At 49.7% G+C, this 21,679-nt stretch overlaps 1 protein-coding gene across 1 annotated transcript in view; it reads left to right on the top strand.

Moving 5' to 3' along the window:
• LOC140427975 (endothelin-1) overlaps positions 1-20,067 on the top strand; it is a 90,316-nt gene extending 70,249 nt beyond the window's left edge. Inside the window, exons 3-4 of the mRNA XM_072513894.1 lie at positions 3,309-3,437; positions 18,980-20,067. Of these exons, the coding sequence (XP_072369995.1) occupies positions 3,309-3,437; positions 18,980-19,091 (241 nt within the window). The 3' untranslated portion in view covers positions 19,092-20,067. The remainder of the gene's footprint in view (positions 1-3,308; positions 3,438-18,979) is intronic.
• The last annotated feature ends 1,612 nt before the right edge of the window (positions 20,068-21,679 follow it).

Raw genomic sequence — 21,679 nt, 5'->3', positions numbered from 1 at the left:
AAGACTTCTTACCAAGATTGGTGGCATAGTGGACAGTGAAGAAGGTTATCTCGGATTGCAACGGGATCTTGATCAATTGGGCCAGAGGGCCGACGAATGGCAGGTGGAGTTTAATTTAGATAAATGGGAGGTGATGCATTTTGGTAGATCGAATCGGGGCAGGGCCTACTCAGTTAATGGTAGGGAGTTGGGGAGAGTTACAGGACAAAGAGATCTAGGGGTACAGGTTCATAGCTCCTTGAAAGTGGAGTCACAGGTGGACAGGGTGGTGAAGAAGGCATTCAGCATGCTTTGTTTCATTGGTCAGAACATTGAATACAGGAGTTGGGACGTCTTGCTGAAGTTGTACAGGACATTAGTAAGGCCACACTTGGAAGCCTGTGTACAGTTCTGGTCACACTATTATAGAAAGGATATTATTAAACTAGAAAGAGTACAGAAAAGATTTACTGGGATGTTACTGGGACTTGATGGTCTGAGCTATAAGGAGAGGCTGGATAAACTGGGACTTTTTTCCCTGGAGCATAGAAGGCTTAGGGGTGATCTTGTAAAGGTCTATAAATTAATGAGGGGCATGAATAAGGTAGATAGTCAACATCTTTCCCTAAAGGTAGGGGAGTCTAAAACTCGAGGGCATAGGTTTAAGGTGAGAGGGGAGAGATACAAAAGGGTCCAGGTGGGCAGTTTTTTCACACAGAGGGTGGTGAGTGTCTGGAACGAGCTGCCAGAGGCAGTAGTAGAGGCGGGTACAATTCTGTCTTTTAAAAAGCATTTAGACAGTTACATGAGAAAAATGTGTATAGAGGGATATGGGCCAAATGCGAGTAATTGGGACTAGCTTAGTGGTAAAATCTGGCGGCATGGATGGGCTGGGCCGAAAGGCCTGTTTCCATGCTGTAAACCTCTATCTCTCTCTCTCTCTCTCACACACGTACACATCACTCTCTCTCTCACACACGCGCACACACAGACACATGCGTACCTGTGGTAGTCACCACTGTTGTATTATATTGTATATATGGGATTACGGTAAGGCCCCTGTACAAAGAACAAAGAAATGTACAGCACAGGAACAGGCCCTTCGGCCCTCCAAGCCCGTGCCGACCATGCTGCCCGACTAAACTACAATCTTCTACACTTCCTGGGTCCGTATCCTTCTATTCCCATCCTATTCATGTATTTGTCAAGATGCCCCTTAAATGTCCCTATCGTCCCTGCTTCCACCACCTCCACCGGTAGCGAGTTCCAGGCACCCACTACCCTCTGCGTAAAAAACTTGCCTCGTACATCTACTCTAAACTTTGCCCCTCTCACCTTAAACCTATGCCCCCTAGTAATTGACCCCTCTACCCTGGGGAAAAGCCTCTGACTATCCACTCTGTCTATGCCCCTCATAATTTTGTATACCTCTATCAGGTCTCCCCTCAACCTCCTTCGTTCCAGTGAGAACAAACCGAGTTTATTCAACCGCTCCTCATAGCTAATGCCCTCCATACCAGGCAACATTCTGGTAAATCTCTTCTGCACCCTCTCCAAAGCCTCCACATCCTTCTGGTAGTGTGGCGACCAGAATTGAACACTATACTCCAAGTGTGGCCTAACTAAGGTTCTATACAGCTGCAACATGACTTGCCAATTCTTATACTCAATGCCCCAGCCAATGAAGGCAAGCATGCCGCATGCCTTCTTGACTACCTTCTCCACCTGTGTTGCCCCTTTCAATGACCTGTGGACCTGTACTCCTAGATCTCTTTGACTTTCAATACTCTTGAGGGTTCTACCATTCACTGTATATTCCCTACCTGCATTAGACCTTCCAAAATGCATTACCTCACATTTGTCCGGATTAAACTCCATCTGCCATCTCTCCGCCCAAGTCTCCAGACAATCTAAATCCTGCTGTATCCTCCGACAGTCCTCATCGCTATCGGCAATTCCACCAACCTTTGTGTCGTCTGCAAACTTACTAATCAGACCAGTTACATACAGTTACATACATGTACTACAGGTACGGGGGTAGATCCCTGCCTGCTGGCTCCGCCCAGTAGGCAGAGTATAAATGTGTGTGCTCTCTGAACAGCAGCCATTTCGTAAGCTGCTGTAGGAGGCCACACATCTCTGTGTAATAAAACCTCAATTACATTCCACTCTCTCGTCGTAATTGATAGTGCATCAATACCCCTCTTTCTTTCTCTCTTACACATGTACATACACACCTCTCTCTCTTTCTCTCAAATACATACACCTCTCTCTCACACACATACTTACATACACACCTCTCTCTCTCACACAGATACATACATACCTCTCTCTCTCTCACATACTTACACCTCTCTCCCTCACATAAATACAACTCTCTCTCTCACACATACGTATACCCCCTTCTCTCTCTCTCTCACACACACATACCTCTCTCTCTCTCACCCCACTCTCTCACATACACATTCACCCCTCTCTCTCTCCCTCACACACACCTCTCTCAAACACACACACACATGTCCAAAGATGTGCAGGTAGGATGGATTGGCCATGCTAAATTGCCCTTAGTGTTTAAAAATAGTAGGTAGGGTTAAGGGGATAAGGTGGATGTGTGGGCTTGCGTAGGGTGCTCTTTCCAAGGGCCAGTGCAGACTCGATGGGCCGAATGGCCATCCTCTGCACTGTAAATTCTATGATTCTATAATTCTACATACACACTCATCTCTCTCACTCTCTCTTTCACACACACACACACACCTTTCTCACACACACTGTCACACACACTCACTGACCTCTCTCTCACACACACACACCTTTCTCTCTCACACACACTGTCACACACACACTCTCACTCACCTCTCTCACACACACCTTTCTCTCACACACACACTCACTCCCTCTACCTCACACACAAATACACACAGACTCTCTCTCGCACACACACACACTCATTCATCTCTATCACACACATTCACATGCACACACATGCACACAAACATCACACACTCACACAGCTCTCTCAGGCCCCCATGGCCCTGGCCCCTGGGCCCACGGTGCCGGCCTCTCTCCAGCTTGCTCAATCAGAGGCCAGCTTCTCGGTTCAGTGGCTGCTGATTGGCTGACGAGTGTGCCTCGCGATAGCCAACAAAGTGAAAGCCCCGCCTTCGATTGGTCAATTTGGAAAGGGCAGCTTTTTTCACAGCGTAAAATGGCCAAGCAACCCCTGGGGCTTCCGTGGAACCCAGTTTGGGAACGCCTGCCGAAAACAGGGAATACTGCGTGATGAACTGCTGCCAATTGGATATTTAACCGTGACTTTGTCCCCACAGCCAGGTTGTTCCATACGGACTGGGAAATCCTCTGAGGCGGCGGAGACGAGAGCTGAGTCGATGTTTCTGCGCCAAGGGCAGTGATTGGCAGTGTCGGATCTTCTGCCAATCATCAATCAGAGTGCGACGGTATGTTTCAGAAGCAAGAGCAGTCAAACAGGTTCAGCTATGATGGGCTGTGCACTGAGCAAACTACCTGAAATTAGGCAAATTAATGCGCCCACGTTACCATGGCAACGTTCGTTGGGAGCTTGCTGGGAACACGAGTCATTTCACACAGCTCATTCAGCCGGACGTGTGTCCACTCGCCCGACTCGGCACAGCAACTTGGGAACAGCCATAGCCATTCAGCCCCTCTAAACTCTTGAACCATGCAGTTTGACTCTCAACACTCTCACTTTTGGGGAAAGCGAGTTCCGGATTTCCATACGCCCAACCCCGCCCCCACCCCGAATGATAAACTGTTTCCTAATTGCACAACATATCTCAGATCCTGTTCTGGGTATTCCAAACTGAGGAAATATTTTCGCTCACTCTCCTCACTCTCTGGGTAAAGACGTCTCCTGCATTTTATACTAGATTTATTGGTGACTGTTTATAGAACATAGAACATACAGTGCAGAAGGAGGCCATTCGGCCCATCGAGTCTGCACCGACCCACTTAAGCCCTCACACCCAACCTATCCCCGTAACCCAATAACCCCTCCTAACCTTATTTTTTGGACACTAGCATGGCCAATCCACCTAACCTGCACGTCTTTCGACTTTGGGAGGAAACCGGAGCACCCGGAGGAAACCCACGCACACCTGGGGAGAACATGCAGACTCCGCAGACAGTGACCCAGCGGGGAATCAAACCTGGGACCCTGGCGCTGTGAAGCCACAGTGCTATCCACTTGTGCTGCCCAAATTCGAGAGGGATGTGTTCATATTCATGGCCCTTCAATATGTTTTCTGCCCCACAAGTGGAAATATTTTCTCTGCGTCCACATCAACAAACCCACCCATCAGGCCCGATTATCCCCGCAATTTCTAAGTTTATTTGTGGCGGGTTTGTCAGGAAGTTTCCTACCGGCTCTGCTGGCATCTCGCTATTCAACATTTTTTGGGGTCCTGGGGAGGTTCTCACAGGTTTAGCCCACGCTTGGAATGTTTTTCAGCACTGGGGAGCTGCACTCAGAGATCGGGCTGCCATTTTGAAAGGGTCCCCGATCTCTATGTGAGCTTGTGGGTCCCCCACACTTTGAACACATGGGCAATGTCACCCCCCCCCCCCCCCCCACATACACACGCGGGCAGTACCCCACACCCCCCAAGTGAGGACAGCCCGCTATGTGTCCCTGGGGGGTCCCCCCTCTTCAGTCCGCTTGCAGCAACCCCTCCCTTCCAGGACCACCACCCATCAGCTCCTCCAACTTTCCGGAGGCCCCTATGTACCTTCCCTGCACTCTCCCACCCTTCATAACCCCCCCCCCCCACCCTCATTTCATGTGCATGGCCCCCCCTCCTGCCCCCTGACCCTTGGCAGTGCCACCGTGGCACTCGGGCACCCTTGCACTGCCACCTTGGAACTCACACAGTGCTTCTGCCGGCTTGGCAGTGCCAGGGCGGCAGTGACAAGGTGCCAGCTGGGCTGTGCCAATGTGCACACGTTCCAAGGGGGAGGGCCAGGGAGCCACCTTGCACTCACCCTGACCACCCACGGGTCTCTGGTGGCCCGGGAGACCCCTCGGGGAACTGTTGCGCCTGGTCCACGTCTGTGTGGACCAACACTGATCGGTGCCCGGCTTTAGCCTCACTGGGGAGGCCGGAGAATTGTGGGAGGCTGGTGGATCCCGTGCAGGTAGGTTTACGACCTACTTCGGAGAGCGTCATTCGGTCAAGCCCATTTGGGTCGGGTTTCCGACTGCGACATCTTGCGAGGCACGCAGGCTCTCAGGAGGCTCGTTGGAGCGCCGTGTTCACCGGCCGCGTTACGCCCGACGCGGCTGGAGATTCGAGCCCTCGATGTTACGCATGTCTTTTCTTATTGCTCTTCATTAATGGAAAGTTCCCCATGTTTTGGTGCATACGCCTATCGGGCAAGACACCATGCTGGGAGGAGCAGTGGGAGTATTTACCCAAATGGATGCAAATTATTCAAATAAATAAATTCCCTTGTACTAGAAGCAGGGGAACAGATGGAATTTGCCCTTTGAATTTGAGGTTAGTCATATTCCGTCACAGAAATGTCGAGATAATATGGTTCTAGTCTCCTCGCCACCAGGGCTCTGGCAGTGCTTTGCCATGACTTCACTAACCTGAGGCTTGACTATTCCAATGCATTCCTGCTTGACCTTCCATCTTCCATACCTCATAGAATCGCTATTACAGCACAAAAGGAGGCCATTCGACCCATCAAGCCTGTGCTGAATGAGAAACCCACCTCAGACCACTCCCCCGCCTTCTCCTCATAACCTTGCAATTTCCTCCTTTTCAGATAATAATCAAATTCGCTCCTGAAAGCCTCGATTGAACCTGCCTCCACCACACTCTCAGACATTCTAGACCCTAACCACTCGCTGTGTGAACCTGCCTCCACCACACTCTCAGACATTCTAGACCCTAACCACTCGCTGTGTGAATCTGCCTCCATCACACTCTCAGACAGTGCATTCCAGATCCTAACCACTCGCTGTGTGAATCTGTCTCCACCACACTCTCAGAAAGTGCATTCCAGATCCTAACCACTCGCTGTGTGAACCTGCCTCCACCACACTCTCAGACATTCTAGACCCTAACCACTCGCTGTGTGAATCTGCCTCCATCACACTCTCAGACAGTGCATTCCAGATCCTAACCACTTACTGTGTGAATCTGTCTCCACCACACTCTCAGACAGTACATTCCAGATCCTAACCACTCGCTGTGTGAATTTGTCTCCACCACACTCTCAGAAAGTGCATTCCAGATCCTAACCACTTGCTGTGTGAGTCTGTCTCCACCACACTCTCAGACAGTACATTCCAGATCCTAACCACTCGCTGTGTGAATTTGTCTCCACCACACTCTCAGAAAGTGCATTCCAGATCCTAACGACTTGCTGTGTGAATCTGTCTCCACCACACTCTCAGACAGTACATTCCAGATCCTAACCACTCGCTGTGTGAATTTGTCTCCACCACACTCTCAGACAGTACATTCCAGATCCTAACCACTTGCTGTGTGAATCTGTCTCCAACACACTCTCAGACAGTACATTCCAGATCCTAACCACTTGCTGTGTGAATCTGTCTCCACCACACTCTCAGACAGTACATTCCAGATCCTAACCACTCGCTGTGTGAATTTGTCTCCAACACGCTCTCAGAAAGTGCATTCCAGATCCTAACCACTCGCTGTGTGAATCTGTCTCGACCACACTCTCAGAAAGTGCATTCCAGATCCTAACCACTCGCTGTGTGAATCTGTCTCCACCACACTCTCAGACAGTACATTCCAGATCCTAACCACTCGCTGTGTGAATCTGTCTGCACCACACTCTCAGAAAGTGCATTCCAGATCCTAACCACTCGCTGTGTGAATCTGTCTCCACCACACTCTCAGACAGTACATTCCAGATCCTAACCACTCGCTATGTGAATCTGTCTCCACCACACTCTCAGAAAGTGCATTCCAGATCCGAACCACTCGCTGTGTGAATCTGTCTCCACCACACTTGGAGACAGTGAATTCCAGATCCTAACCACTCGCTGTGTGAATCTGTCTCCACCACACTCTCAGACAGTACGTTCCAGATCCTAACCACTCACTGTGTGAATTTGTCTCCACCACACTCTCAGACAGTGCATCCAGATACTAACCACTCGCTGTGTGAGTCTTCCTCAACCACACACTCAGACAGTGCATTCCTGATCCAAACCACTCGCTGTGTGAATCTGTCTCCACCACACTCTCAGACAGTGCATCCAGATACTAACCACTCATTGTGTGAATCTCTCTCCACCACACTCTCAGACAGTACATTCCAGATCCTAACCACTCGCTGTGTGAATCTGTCTCCACCACACTCTCAGACAGTGCATTCCAGATCCTAACCACTCGCTGTGTGAATCTGTCTCCACCACACTCTCAGACAGTACATTCCAGATCCTAACCACTCGCTGTGTGAATTTGTCTCCACCACACTCTCAGAAAGTGCATTCCAGATCCTAACCACTCGCTGTGTGAATCTGTCTCCACCACACTCTCAGACAGTACATTCCAGATCCTAACCACTCGCTGTGTGAATTTGTCTCCACCACACTCTCAGAAAGTGCATTCCAGATCCTAACCACTCGCTGTGTGAATCTGTCTCCACCACACTCACAGACAGTACATTCCAGATCCTAACCACTCGCTGTGTGAATCTGTCTCCACCACACTCTCAGACAGTGCATCCAGATACTAACCACTCGCTGTGTGAATCTGCCTCCACCACACTCTCAGACAGTGCATCCAGATACTAACCACTCGCTGTGTGAATTTGTCTCCAGAACACTCTCAGAAAGTGCATTCCAGATCCTAACCACTCGCTGTGTGAATCTGTCTCCACCACACTCTCAGACAGTACATTCCAGATCCTAACCACTCGCTGTGTGAATTTGTCTCCACCACACTCTCAGAAAGTGCATTCCAGATCCTAACCACTCGCTGTGTGAATCTGTCTCCACCACACTCACAGACAGTACATTCCAGATCCTAACCACTCGCTGTGTGAATCTGTCTCCACCACACTCTCAGAAAGTGCATTCCAGATCCTAACCACTCGCTGTGTGAATCTGTCTCCACCACACTCTCAGACAGTACATTCCAGATCCTAACCACTCGCTGTGTGAATTTGTCTCCACCACACTCTCAGAAAGTGCATTCCAGATCCTAACCACTCGCTGTGTGAATCTGTCTCCACCACACTCTCAGACAGTACATTCCAGATCCTAACCACTCGCTATGTGAATCTGTCTCCACCACACTCTCAGACAGTACATTCAAGATCCTAACCACTCGCTGTGTGAATTTGTCTCCACCACACTCTCAGAAAGTGCATTCCAGATCCTAACCACTCGCTGTGTGAATCTGTCTCCACCACACTCACAGACAGTACATTCCAGATCCTAACCACTCGCTGTGTGAATCTGTCTCCACCACACTCTCAGAAAGTGCATTCCAGATCCTAACCACTCGCTGTGTGAATCTGTCTCCACCACACTCTCAGACAGTACATTCCAGATCCTAACCACTCGCGGTGTGAATTTGTCTCCACCACACTCTCAGAAAGTGCATTCCAGATCCTAACCACTCGCTGTGTGAATCTGTCTCCACCACACTCTCAGACAGTACATTCCAGATCCGAACCACTCGCTATGTGAATCTGTCTCCACCACACTCTCAGAAAGTGCATTCCAGATCCGAACCACTCGCTGTGTGAATCTGTCTCCACCACACTTGGAGACAGTGAATTCCAGATCCTAACCACTCGCTGTGTGAATCTGTCTCCACCACACTCTCAGACAGTACATTCCAGATCCTAACCACTCACTGTGTGAATTTGTCTCCACCACACTCTCAGACAGTGCATCCAGATACTAACCACTCGCTGTGTGAGTCTTCCTCAACCACACACTCAGACAATTCATTCCTGATCCAAACCACTCGCTGTGTGAATCTGTCTCCACCACACTCTCAGACAGTGCATCCAGATACTAACCACTCGCTGTGTGAATCTGCCTCCACCACACACTCAGACAGTGCATTCCTGATCCAAACCACTCGCTGTGTGAAACTGTCTCCACCACACTCTCAGACAGTGCATCCAGATACTAACCACTCATTGTGTGAATCTCTCTCCACCACACTCTCAGACAGTACATTCCAGATCCTAACCACTCGCTGTGTGAATTTGTCTCCACCACACTCTCAGAAAGTGCATTCCAGACCTAACCACTCGCTGTGTGAATCTGTCTCCACCACACTCTCAGACAGTACATTCCAGATCCTAACCACTCGCTGTGTGAATTTGTCTCCACCACACTCTCAGAAAGTGCATTCCAGATCCTAACCACTCGCTGTGTGAATCTGTCTCCACCACACTCTCAGACAGTACATTCCAGATCCTAACCACTCGCTGTGTGAATTTGTCTCCACCACACTCTCAGAAAGTGCATTCCAGATCCTAACCACTCGCTGTGTGAATCTGTCTCCACCACACTCACAGACAGTACATTCCAGATCCTAACCACTCGCTGTGTGAATCTGTCTCCACCACACTCTCAGACAGTGCATCCAGATACTAACCACTCGCTGTGTGAATCTGCCTCCACCACACTCTCAGACAGTGCATCCAGATACTAACCACTCGCTGTGTGAATTTGTCTCCAGAACACTCTCAGAAAGTGCATTCCAGATCCTAACCACTCGCTGTGTGAATCTGTCTCCACCACACTCTCAGACAGTACATTCCAGATCCTAACCACTCGCTGTGTGAATTTGTCTCCACCACACTCTCAGAAAGTGCATTCCAGATCCTAACCACTCGCTGTGTGAATCTGTCTCCACCACACTCACAGACAGTACATTCCAGATCCTAACCACTCGCTGTGTGAATCTGTCTCCACCACACTCTCAGAAAGTGCATTCCAGATCCTAACCACTCGCTGTGTGAATCTGTCTCCACCACACTCTCAGACAGTACATTCCAGATCCTAACCACTCGCTGTGTGAATTTGTCTCCACCACACTCTCAGAAAGTGCATTCAAGATCCTAACCACTCGCTGTGTGAATTTGTCTCCACCACACTCTCAGAAAGTGCATTCCAGATCCTAACCACTCGCTGTGTGAATCTGTCTCCACCACACTCACAGACAGTACATTCCAGATCCTAACCACTCGCTGTGTGAATCTGTCTCCACCACACTCTCAGAAAGTGCATTCCAGATCCTAACCACTCGCTGTGTGAATCTGTCTCCACCACACTCTCAGACAGTACATTCCAGATCCTAACCACTCGCGGTGTGAATTTGTCTCCACCACACTCTCAGAAAGTGCATTCCAGATCCTAACCACTCGCTGTGTGAATCTGTCTCCACCACACTCTCAGACAGTACATTCCAGATCCGAACCACTCGCTATGTGAATCTGTCTCCACCACACTCTCAGAAAGTGCATTCCAGATCCGAACCACTCGCTGTGTGAATCTGTCTCCACCACACTTGGAGACAGTGAATTCCAGATCCTAACCACTCGCTGTGTGAATCTGTCTCCACCACACTCTCAGACAGTACATTCCAGATCCTAACCACTCACTGTGTGAATTTGTCTCCACCACACTCTCAGACAGTGCATCCAGATACTAACCACTCGCTGTGTGAGTCTTCCTCAACCACACACTCAGACAATTCATTCCTGATCCAAACCACTCGCTGTGTGAATCTGTCTCCACCACACTCTCAGACAGTGCATCCAGATACTAACCACTCGCTGTGTGAATCTGCCTCCACCACACACTCAGACAGTGCATTCCTGATCCAAACCACTCGCTGTGTGAAACTGTCTCCACCACACTCTCAGACAGTGCATCCAGATACTAACCACTCATTGTGTGAATCTCTCTCCACCACACTCTCAGACAGTACATTCCAGATCCTAACCACTCGCTGTGTGAATTTGTCTCCACCACACTCTCAGAAAGTGCATTCCAGACCTAACCACTCGCTGTGTGAATCTGTCTCCACCACACTCTCAGACAGTACATTCCAGATCCTAACCACTCGCTGTGTGAATTTGTCTCCACCACACTCTCAGAAAGTGCATTCCAGATCCTAACCACTCGCTGTGTGAATCTGTCTCCACCACACTCACAGACAGTACATTCCAGATCCTAACCACTCGCTGTGTGAATCTGTCTCCACCACACTCTCAGACAGTACATTCCAGATCCTAACCACTCGCTGTGTGAATTTGTCTCCACCACACTCTCAGAAAGTGCATTCCAGATCCTAACCACTCGCTGTGTGAATCTGTCTCCACCACACTCACAGACAGTGCATCCAGATACTAACCACTCGCTGTGTGAATCTGCCTCCACCACACTCTCAGACAGTGCATCCAGATACTAACCACTCGCTGTGTGAATCTGCCTCCACCACACTCTCAGACAGTGCATCCAGATACTAACCACTCGCTGTGTGAATCTGCCTCCACCACACTCTCAGACAGTGCATCCAGATACTAACCACTCGCTGTGTGAATCTGCCTCCACCACACTCTCAGACAGTGCATCCAGATACTAACCACTCGCTGTGTGAATCTGCCTCCACCACACTCTCAGACAGTGCATCCAGATACTAACCACTCGCTGTGTGAATTTGTCTCCACCACACTCTCAGAAAGTGCATTCCAGATCCTAACCACTCGCTGTGTGAATCTGTCTCCACCACACTCTCAGACAGTACATTCCAGATCCTAACCACTCGCTGTGTGAATTTGTCTCCACCACACTCTCAGAAAGTGCATTCCAGATCCTAACCACTCGCTGTGTGAATCTGTCTCCACCACACTCACAGACAGTACATTCCAGATCCTAACCACTCGCTGTGTGAATCTGTCTCCACCACACTCTCAGAAAGTGCATTCCAGATCCTAACCACTCGCTGTGTGAATCTGTCTCCACCACACTCTCAGACAGTACATTCCAGATCCTAACCACTCGCTGTGTGAATTTGTCTCCACCACACTCTCAGAAAGTGCATTCCAGATCCTAACCACTCGCTGTGTGAATCTGTCTCCACCACACTCACAGACAGTACATTCCAGATCCTAACCACTCGCTGTGTGAATCTGTCTCCACCACACTCACAGACAGTACATACCAGATCCTAACCACTCGCTGTGTGAATCTGTCTCCACCACACTCTCAGACAGTACATTCCAGATCCTAACCACTCGCTGTGTGAATCTCTCTCCACCACACTCTCAGACAGTGCATCCAGATACTAACCACTCGCTGTGTGAATCTGCCTCCACCACACTCTCAGACAGTGCATCCAGATACTAACCACTCGCTGTGTGAATCTGCCTCCACCACACTCTCAGACAGTGCATCCAGATACTAACCACTCGCTGTGTGAATTTGTCTCCACCACACTCTCAGAAAGTGCATTCCAGATCCTAACCACTCGCTGTGTGAATCTGTCTCCACCACACTCTCAGACAGTACATTCCAGATCCTAACCACTCGCTGTGTGAATCTGTCTCCACCACACTCTCAGAAAGTGCATTCCAGATCCTAACCACTCGCTGTGTGAATCTGTCTCCACCACACTCTCAGACAGTACATTCCAGATCCTAACCACTCGCTGTGTGAATTTGTCTCCACCACACTCTCAGAAAGTGCATTCCAGATCCTAACCACTCGCTGTGTGAATCTGTCTCCACCACACTCTCAGAAAGTGCATTCCAGATCCTAACCACTCATTGTGTGAATCTCTCTCCACCACACTCTCAGAAAGTGCATTCCAGATCCTAACCACTCGCTGTGTGAATCTGTCTCCACCACACTCTCAGACAGTACATTCCAGATCCTAACCACTCGCTGTGTGAATTTGTCTCCACCACACTCTCAGAAAGTGCATTCCAGATCCTAACCACTCGCTGTGTGAATCTGTCTCCACCACACTCTCAGAAAGTGCATTCCAGATCCTAACCACTCATTGTGTGAATCTCTCTCCACCACACTCTCAGAAAGTGCATTCCAGACCCTAACCACTCGCTGTGTGATTCTGTCTCCACCACACTCTCAGACAGTACATTCCAGATCCTAACCACTCGCTGTGTGAATTTGTCTCCACCACACTCTCAGAAAGTGCATTCCAGATCCTAACCACTCGCTGTGTGAATCTGTCTCCACCACACTCTCAGACAGTACATTCCAGATCCTAACCACTCGCTGTGTGAATTTGTCTCCACCACACTCTCAGAAAGTGCATTCCAGATCCTAACCACTCGCTGTGTGAATCTGTCTCCACCACACTCTCTGAAAGTGCATTCCAGATCCTAACCACTCGCTGTGTGAATCTGTCTCCACCACACTCTCAGACAGTACATTCCAGATCCTAACCACTCGCGGTGTGAATTTGTCTCCACCACACTCTCAGAAAGTGCATCCCAGATCCTAACCACTCGCTGTGTGAATCTGTCTCCACCACACTCTCAGACAGTACATTCCAGATCCGAACCACTCGCTATGTGAATCTGTCTCCACCACACTCTCAGAAAGTGCATTCCAGATCCGAACCACTCGCTGTGTGAATCTGTCTCCACCACACTTGGAGACAGTGAATTCCAGATCCTAACCACTCGCTGTGTGAATCTGTCTCCACCACACTCTCAGACAGTACATTCCAGATCCTAACCACTCACTGTGTGAATTTGTCTCCACCACACTCTCAGACAGTGCATCCAGATACTAACCACTCGCTGTGTGAGTCTTCCTCAACCACACACTCAGACAATTCATTCCTGATCCAAACCACTCGCTGTGTGAATCTGTCTCCACCACACTCTCAGACAGTGCATCCAGATACTAACCACTCGCTGTGTGAATCTGCCTCCACCACACACTCAGACAGTGCATTCCTGATCCAAACCACTCGCTGTGTGAAACTGTCTCCACCACACTCTCAGACAGTGCATCCAGATACTAACCACTCATTGTGTGAATCTCTCTCCACCACACTCTCAGACAGTACATTCCAGATCCTAACCACTCGCTGTGTGAATTTGTCTCCACCACACTCTCAGAAAGTGCATTCCAGACCTAACCACTCGCTGTGTGAATCTGTCTCCACCACACTCTCAGACAGTACATTCCAGATCCTAACCACTCGCTGTGTGAATTTGTCTCCACCACACTCTCAGAAAGTGCATTCCAGATCCTAACCACTCGCTGTGTGAATCTGTCTCCACCACACTCACAGACAGTACATTCCAGATCCTAACCACTCGCTGTGTGAATCTGTCTCCACCACACTCTCAGACAGTACATTCCAGATCCTAACCACTCGCTGTGTGAATTTGTCTCCACCACACTCTCAGAAAGTGCATTCCAGATCCTAACCACTCGCTGTGTGAATCTGTCTCCACCACACTCACAGACAGTGCATCCAGATACTAACCACTCGCTGTGTGAATCTGCCTCCACCACACTCTCAGACAGTGCATCCAGATACTAACCACTCGCTGTGTGAATCTGCCTCCACCACACTCTCAGACAGTGCATCCAGATACTAACCACTCGCTGTGTGAATCTGCCTCCACCACACTCTCAGACAGTGCATCCAGATACTAACCACTCGCTGTGTGAATCTGCCTCCACCACACTCTCAGACAGTGCATCCAGATACTAACCACTCGCTGTGTGAATCTGCCTCCACCACACTCTCAGACAGTGCATCCAGATACTAACCACTCGCTGTGTGAATTTGTCTCCACCACACTCTCAGAAAGTGCATTCCAGATCCTAACCACTCGCTGTGTGAATCTGTCTCCACCACACTCTCAGACAGTACATTCCAGATCCTAACCACTCGCTGTGTGAATTTGTCTCCACCACACTCTCAGAAAGTGCATTCCAGATCCTAACCACTCGCTGTGTGAATCTGTCTCCACCACACTCACAGACAGTACATTCCAGATCCTAACCACTCGCTGTGTGAATCTGTCTCCACCACACTCTCAGAAAGTGCATTCCAGATCCTAACCACTCGCTGTGTGAATCTGTCTCCACCACACTCTCAGACAGTACATTCCAGATCCTAACCACTCGCTGTGTGAATTTGTCTCCACCACACTCTCAGAAAGTGCATTCCAGATCCTAACCACTCGCTGTGTGAATCTGTCTCCACCACACTCACAGACAGTACATTCCAGATCCTAACCACTCGCTGTGTGAATCTGTCTCCACCACACTCACAGACAGTACATTCCAGATCCTAACCACTCGCTGTGTGAATCTGTCTCCACCACACTCTCAGACAGTACATTCCAGATCCTAACCACTCGCTGTGTGAATCTCTCTCCACCACACTCTCAGACAGTGCATCCAGATACTAACCACTCGCTGTGTGAATCTGCCTCCACCACACTCTCAGACAGTGCATCCAGATACTAACCACTCGCTGTGTGAATCTGCCTCCACCACACTCTCAGACAGTGCATCCAGATACTAACCACTCGCTGTGTGAATTTGTCTCCACCACACTCTCAGAAAGTGCATTCCAGATCCTAACCACTCGCTGTGTGAATCTGTCTCCACCACACTCTCAGACAGTACATTCCAGATCCTAACCACTCGCTGTGTGAATCTGTCTCCACCACACTCTCAGAAAGTGCATTCCAGATCCTAACCACTCGCTGTGTGAATCTGTCTCCACCACACTCTCAGACAGTACATTCCAGATCCTAACCACTCGCTGTGTGAATTTGTCTCCACCACACTCTCAGAAAGTGCATTCCAGATCCTAACCACTCGCTGTGTGAATCTGTCTCCACCACACTCTCAGAAAGTGCATTCCAGATCCTAACCACTCATTGTGTGAATCTCTCTCCACCACACTCTCAGAAAGTGCATTCCAGATCCTAACCACTCGCTGTGTGAATCTGTCTCCACCACACTCTCAGACAGTACATTCCAGATCCTAACCACTCGCTGTGTGAATTTGTCTCCACCACACTCTCAGAAAGTGCATTCCAGATCCTAACCACTCGCTGTGTGAATCTGTCTCCACCACACTCTCAGAAAGTGCATTCCAGATCCTAACCACTCATTGTGTGAATCTCTCTCCACCACACTCTCAGAAAGTGCATTCCAGACCCTAACCACTCGCTGTGTGATTCTGTCTCCACCACACTCTCAGACAGTACATTCCAGATCCTAACCACTCGCTGTGTGAATTTGTCTCCACCACACTCTCAGAAAGTGCATTCCAGATCCTAACCACTCGCTGTGTGAATCTGTCTCCACCACACTCTCAGACAGTACATTCCAGATCCTAACCACTCGCTGTGTGAATTTGTCTCCACCACACTCTCAGAAAGTGCATTCCAGATCCTAACCACTCGCTGTGTGAATCTGTCTCCACCACACTCTCAGAAAGTGCATTCCAGATCCTAACCACTCATTGTGTGAATCTCTCTCCACCACACTCTCAGACAGTACATTCCAGATCCTAACCACTTGTTGTGTGAATTTGTCTCCACCACACTCTCAGAAAGTGCATTCCAGATTCTAACCACTTGCTGTGTGAATCTGTCTCCACCACACTATCAGACAGTACATTCCAGATCCTAACCACTCGCTGTGTGAATTTGTCTCCGCCACACTCTCAGAAAGTGCATTCCAGAATCTAACCACTCGCTGTGTGAATCTGTCTCCACCACACTCTCAGACAGTACATTCCAGATCCTAACCACTCGCTGTGTGAATCTGTCTCCACCACAGTCACAGACAGTACATTCCAGATCCTAACCACTCGCTGTGTGAACCTGTCTCCACCACACTTGGAGACAGTGAATTCCAGATCCTAACCACTTGCTGTGTGAATCTGTCTCCACCACACTCTCAGACAGTGCATCCAGATACTAACCACTCGCTGTGTGAGTCTTCCTCCACCACACACTCAGACAGTGCATTCCTGATCCAAACCACTCGCTGTGTGAATCTGTCTCCACCACACTCTCAGACAGTGCATCCAGATACTAACCACTCGCTGTGTGAATCTGCCTCCACCCACACTCTCAGACAGTGCATCCAGATACTAACCACTCGCTGTGTGAATCTGCCTCCACCACACTCTCAGACAGTGCATCCAGATACTAACCACTCGCTGTGTGAATCTGTCTCCACCACACTCACAGACAGTGCATCCAGATACTAACCACTCCCTGTGTGAATCTGCCTCCACCACACTCTCAGACAGTGCATTCCAGATCCAAACCACTCGCTGTGTGAATCTGTCTCCACCACACTCTCAGACAGTGCATCCAGATACTAACCACTCGCTGTGTGAATCTGCCTCCACCACACTCTCAGACAGTGCATTCCAGATCCAAACCACTCGCTGTGTGAGTCTTCCTCCACCACCCTCTCAGACAGTGCATTCCAGGTGCTAACCACTCGCTGTGTTATTCTGTCTCCACCACACTCTCAGGCAGTACATTCCAGAACCTAACCACTCGCTGTGTGAATTTGTCTCCACCACACTCTCAGACAGTACATTCCAGATCCTAACCACTCGCTGCGTTAAAAGTCTTTTCCTTGGGCGGCACGGTGGCTTGGTGGTTAGCATTGCTGCCTCACGGCTCCGACGACCCAGGTTTGATCCCGTCCCCGGGACACTGCCCATGTGGAGTTTGTACATTCTCCCCGGGTCTGCATAGGTCTCACCCCCACAACCCAAAAAGATGTGCAGGGTTGGTGAATTGGCCACGCTAAATTGCCTCTTAATTGGGAAAAACAAATTGGGTACGCTGAATTTATTTTGTAAAATGCTCGACCGCATGTCTCCATTATTTCTTTTCTCAATGACCTTAAATTTGGCATCGTCTGGTTCTTGACCTTTCCACCAATGGGAGTACTTTTGTCCAGGCGCCTCATGATTTTAAACACCTCCACCAAATCTCCCAACCTCCTCTCCTTCAGGAAAAACAGTCCCAACTCCTTCAATCTGACCACGAGTCTAAAGTTCCACATTCCCAGAACTATCCTCCTGAATCTTTTCTGTACTCTCTCTCACGCCACTTTAACATGAGGTCCTCTTAAACTTTGCTGTCCCATATCCTAACGCGCCCAACTCCCGTTCATCCAACACCCACGTGCTTGCTGGCCTACCTGCCTCAAGTTTAACATTTTCTAATTCCGGCATGGATTCATCCCTCCCGATCTCTGTAACCACCTCCAGCCCCACAACCCTTCAAGATCTCTGCACTCCTGCCGCTCTGGCAATTTTCCTCATTCCCAATTTTAATTGCTTCACTATTGGTGGCCATGTATTCAAACTGCCAAGGCTGCTGGAATTTATTCCCTAAACCGGCAGCATGGTGGCTCGATGATCACCGCTGCCTCACAGCGCCAGGCGCCCGGGTTCAATTCCGGCCTTGGGTGACTGTCTGTGTGGAGTTTGCATGTTTTCCCCACGTGGGTTTCCTCCCATGATCCATAGATAGGGTAGATGGATCAGCCATGATAAATTGCCCCTTAGGTCCATGGATGTGCAAGATAGGTTCAGGGGATGGGGTAAGGTGAATGCGGGGGGAGTGGACCAGGGTGGAGTGCTCTTTTGGAGAGCCGGTGCAGACTCGATGGTCCAAATGGCCTCCTTCTGCACTGTAAACGTCCCCTCACCTCCATCCCCCTCACCTCCATCCCCCTCCCCTCCATCCCCCTCACCTCCAACCCCCTCACCTCCATCCCCCTCACCTCCATCCCCCTCACCTCCATCCCTCGCGCTCTCCCATTGGAATTCCTTGTTTTATACACTCCTGTGTGGCACCTTGGGACATTTTCCATATTAGTGGCACAATGGAAAAGACTTGCGTTTATATCTGATGCTTTGGCAGCCAAAGGAAATATAAGTTGTTGTTGTTCTTCTTGTTGCAGACGCGTTGGAGATGCAAGCGTTGGACTGTCCCGGAAAGGGGCAGGGAAGCGGACGCAGAGAGTGCCAAGTGAAGATGGCCGAAGACCTGCCCTGTGGAAGTCGGAAAGCTAAAGGGGGAAAAAGGCGGCACGTGGGAAGAACTGGGGTGGGAGGGGGGTGTGGGGGCAGGTGTGTTTCAGGCTGAAGCAACAGCACGAGGGATGTGCCTCAGGCACGGAGACACACCTCTCCCCCACCCTCCTGCCCCATTGTTTGGACAGGCGCGTCTCTTCGACGCCCCACGGATGGCATTTTAGAGAAGCCAAGGTGGACACAGCAATAATAACTGCCAAAAATGTACAGGCATAAAAAGACTTCGCAATTCCATGCTTGAGCTTTGTGATCAGATGCTTGTTTATGGATTCTGCTGACAATCTGCAGAGCAAACGCAACACAACACCGCAAACAGTTTAAGGGCTTCAGAGCACAACATGACGACCATGCGCACAACGTGGTTTAATGCGAACTAGCACCAGGTATGTAACATCACTCGGTGAGGAATGGAATCTTGGACACGCACCAAAAAAAATGAAGTAAATCGCACCCTTCCCTCACCCCATTGAAAGGCCAAAGAAAAATTCACCAAAATCTGTTATTGAATGCTGTGCCCCTGTAAGGTTTTCAGATCTTTCTGGCAATGATTTAGGTGAGCAACTAACCGCACCCAATTCACACATAAGCTACCGAGAGGAGGAAGGGATCGTATGTGATTGAACAAAACAACCATTCACAGATGAATTATCTTGAATGGAAAATGAGTGCCACTTCTCTCGGTTCTATGGGCTGAGTTATGTGAGGCACCGGACTCTTCGCCCTCCCAGCTAAAATGTCAGTGTTGGGGGAGGAACCCTTTGAGGAGAGCACTAACTTACCCCGCACCCATGTAATGAGTGGCCAGTTGGCTGCTCATAGGCTGTAGGTGGCACTTCTGACCTTCTGCATTAGGATATTCCATCTCAGAGAGCTGACAATCAATCAGAGCCTGGTGGGTTCCCAGTACCTTGGGGACATTTGGCACTGGATCATTTGTGTATGGTGGGGAAGGAGGTGGGGGCTCATTGGAATCGGGGTGGGGCAGGGTCTGGGGTTTGAGAGGCCATGGGTGGTGGTGGAAACCGGGGGGGGGGGGGGCATAGGGGTAAAATCTCAGTGGGAGGAGAGATCCTCCAATGGTCCCAGGGGACTATTAAACCCCCCCTCCCCCATCCCCTGTTAAATGCTGGCAGCAGAGGGATGGGAACCTCAAGTGGGAATTAATTGCCCGCTTACGTTCTCCCTGATGCCACCCCATCGCACTGGTGGGAGCAAAGGATAGCCTGGCAAACCAACTGGCAAGCCCCCTCCCCACCATACACAAATGATTTAATGAGGTACCCTAACTTCAAACCCCAAGGAATGAGTGGATAAGATCCAGCCCTACAAATGTTTTCCATCCATCACTCCTGGGTGAAGTGACCTACATTACCCCCCAGTCCCACAAAGCATAAATTTGAACCTTTTCATTCTTGTTTTCAAATTATTCCAACACCTCAACTTCACTTCTGCATCTCTTCCTCCAGCCCGACAAGCCTTAATGACGCCCCTTCTCCTCCATTTGTCCTCTTGTGCATCCCTGACTCCCATTGCTACACTGTTGGCGGCCATGCCTTCAGCTGCCCAGGCCTTCAACTCTGGAATTCCCTCCCTAAACCTGTGTGTGTCTCTCTCTCTCTCCTCCTTTGACACACCTTAAAACCTTCCTCTTTTACAAAGTATTTGATCACCAGCCCAAATCCCTTGACATGACCTGGTGTCACATTTAGTCTGTTCAAGCTTCTGAAAACCTTGGCGTATTTCACGAAGTTAAAGGTATATAAAATTGTGCCGTCATTGTCATCTATCATCGCTTCCAATCGAGTGTCAATTCTTTTGCTCATTTTTAATTGGACAGTCTCCCCCTCCCCAAATAGACAGATGGGTTATTTTTGGTGTCCTCAGTTTTCATGCCCCCACAGAGGCCTGACAGAGATTGACATCACAGCAGTGATGGTGATGAAGTTGATGGGGAATCGCAGGCAGGAGCCTGCGCCTTCTTCACTCACGATTGCCCACATGTGGCATACCATTCCACACTGTGCTACCGCAATACGCCATAATCACGCCAACTAATCTTACTGCTGCTTGTCAAATTAATTAAAGTTGGCGGGGTTACGATAGGGGGATGGGGCAAGGTTGCTTTGAACTGTCAGCGCACGTTACTTTGCATTTGTCACGTGTAGAAGCTGTTGCTCACACCCTTGGAAGAACCTGCAAGTTCCCCTCCAAGCCCCATACCATCCTGCTTCGGGGCCGTGTCCTTCACTGCCGCTGGGTCAACGACCTGGAACTCCCTTCAAGACAGAAATGCGGGTGAACCTACGCCAGAGGAACCGCAGAAGGTGACTCGCCACCACCTTCTCAGGGGCAATTAGGGATGGGCAATGATTGCTGACCTTGACAGTGACAGTCGCCAATGAATAAATGAGATCTGCCTGTCACTCTGATGTACTTCTGGAGCTGTATAAAGCAGGTAGTTTTGAACTGTGTTCCGGGTGTGATAGTGAAGCTTCACGCGTGCTTTGTGGAAGGCCTGGGGCCTGCATGCAAGTTCAAGGGGCTCAGGTAAATAATTGCGGAGCTCC

The sequence above is a fragment of the Scyliorhinus torazame genome, chromosome 1 (assembly GCF_047496885.1).
Source record: "Scyliorhinus torazame isolate Kashiwa2021f chromosome 1, sScyTor2.1, whole genome shotgun sequence".
Taxonomy (NCBI): Eukaryota; Metazoa; Chordata; class Chondrichthyes; order Carcharhiniformes; family Scyliorhinidae; genus Scyliorhinus; species Scyliorhinus torazame.
This window is presented reverse-complemented; position numbering and strand designations above follow the sequence as displayed.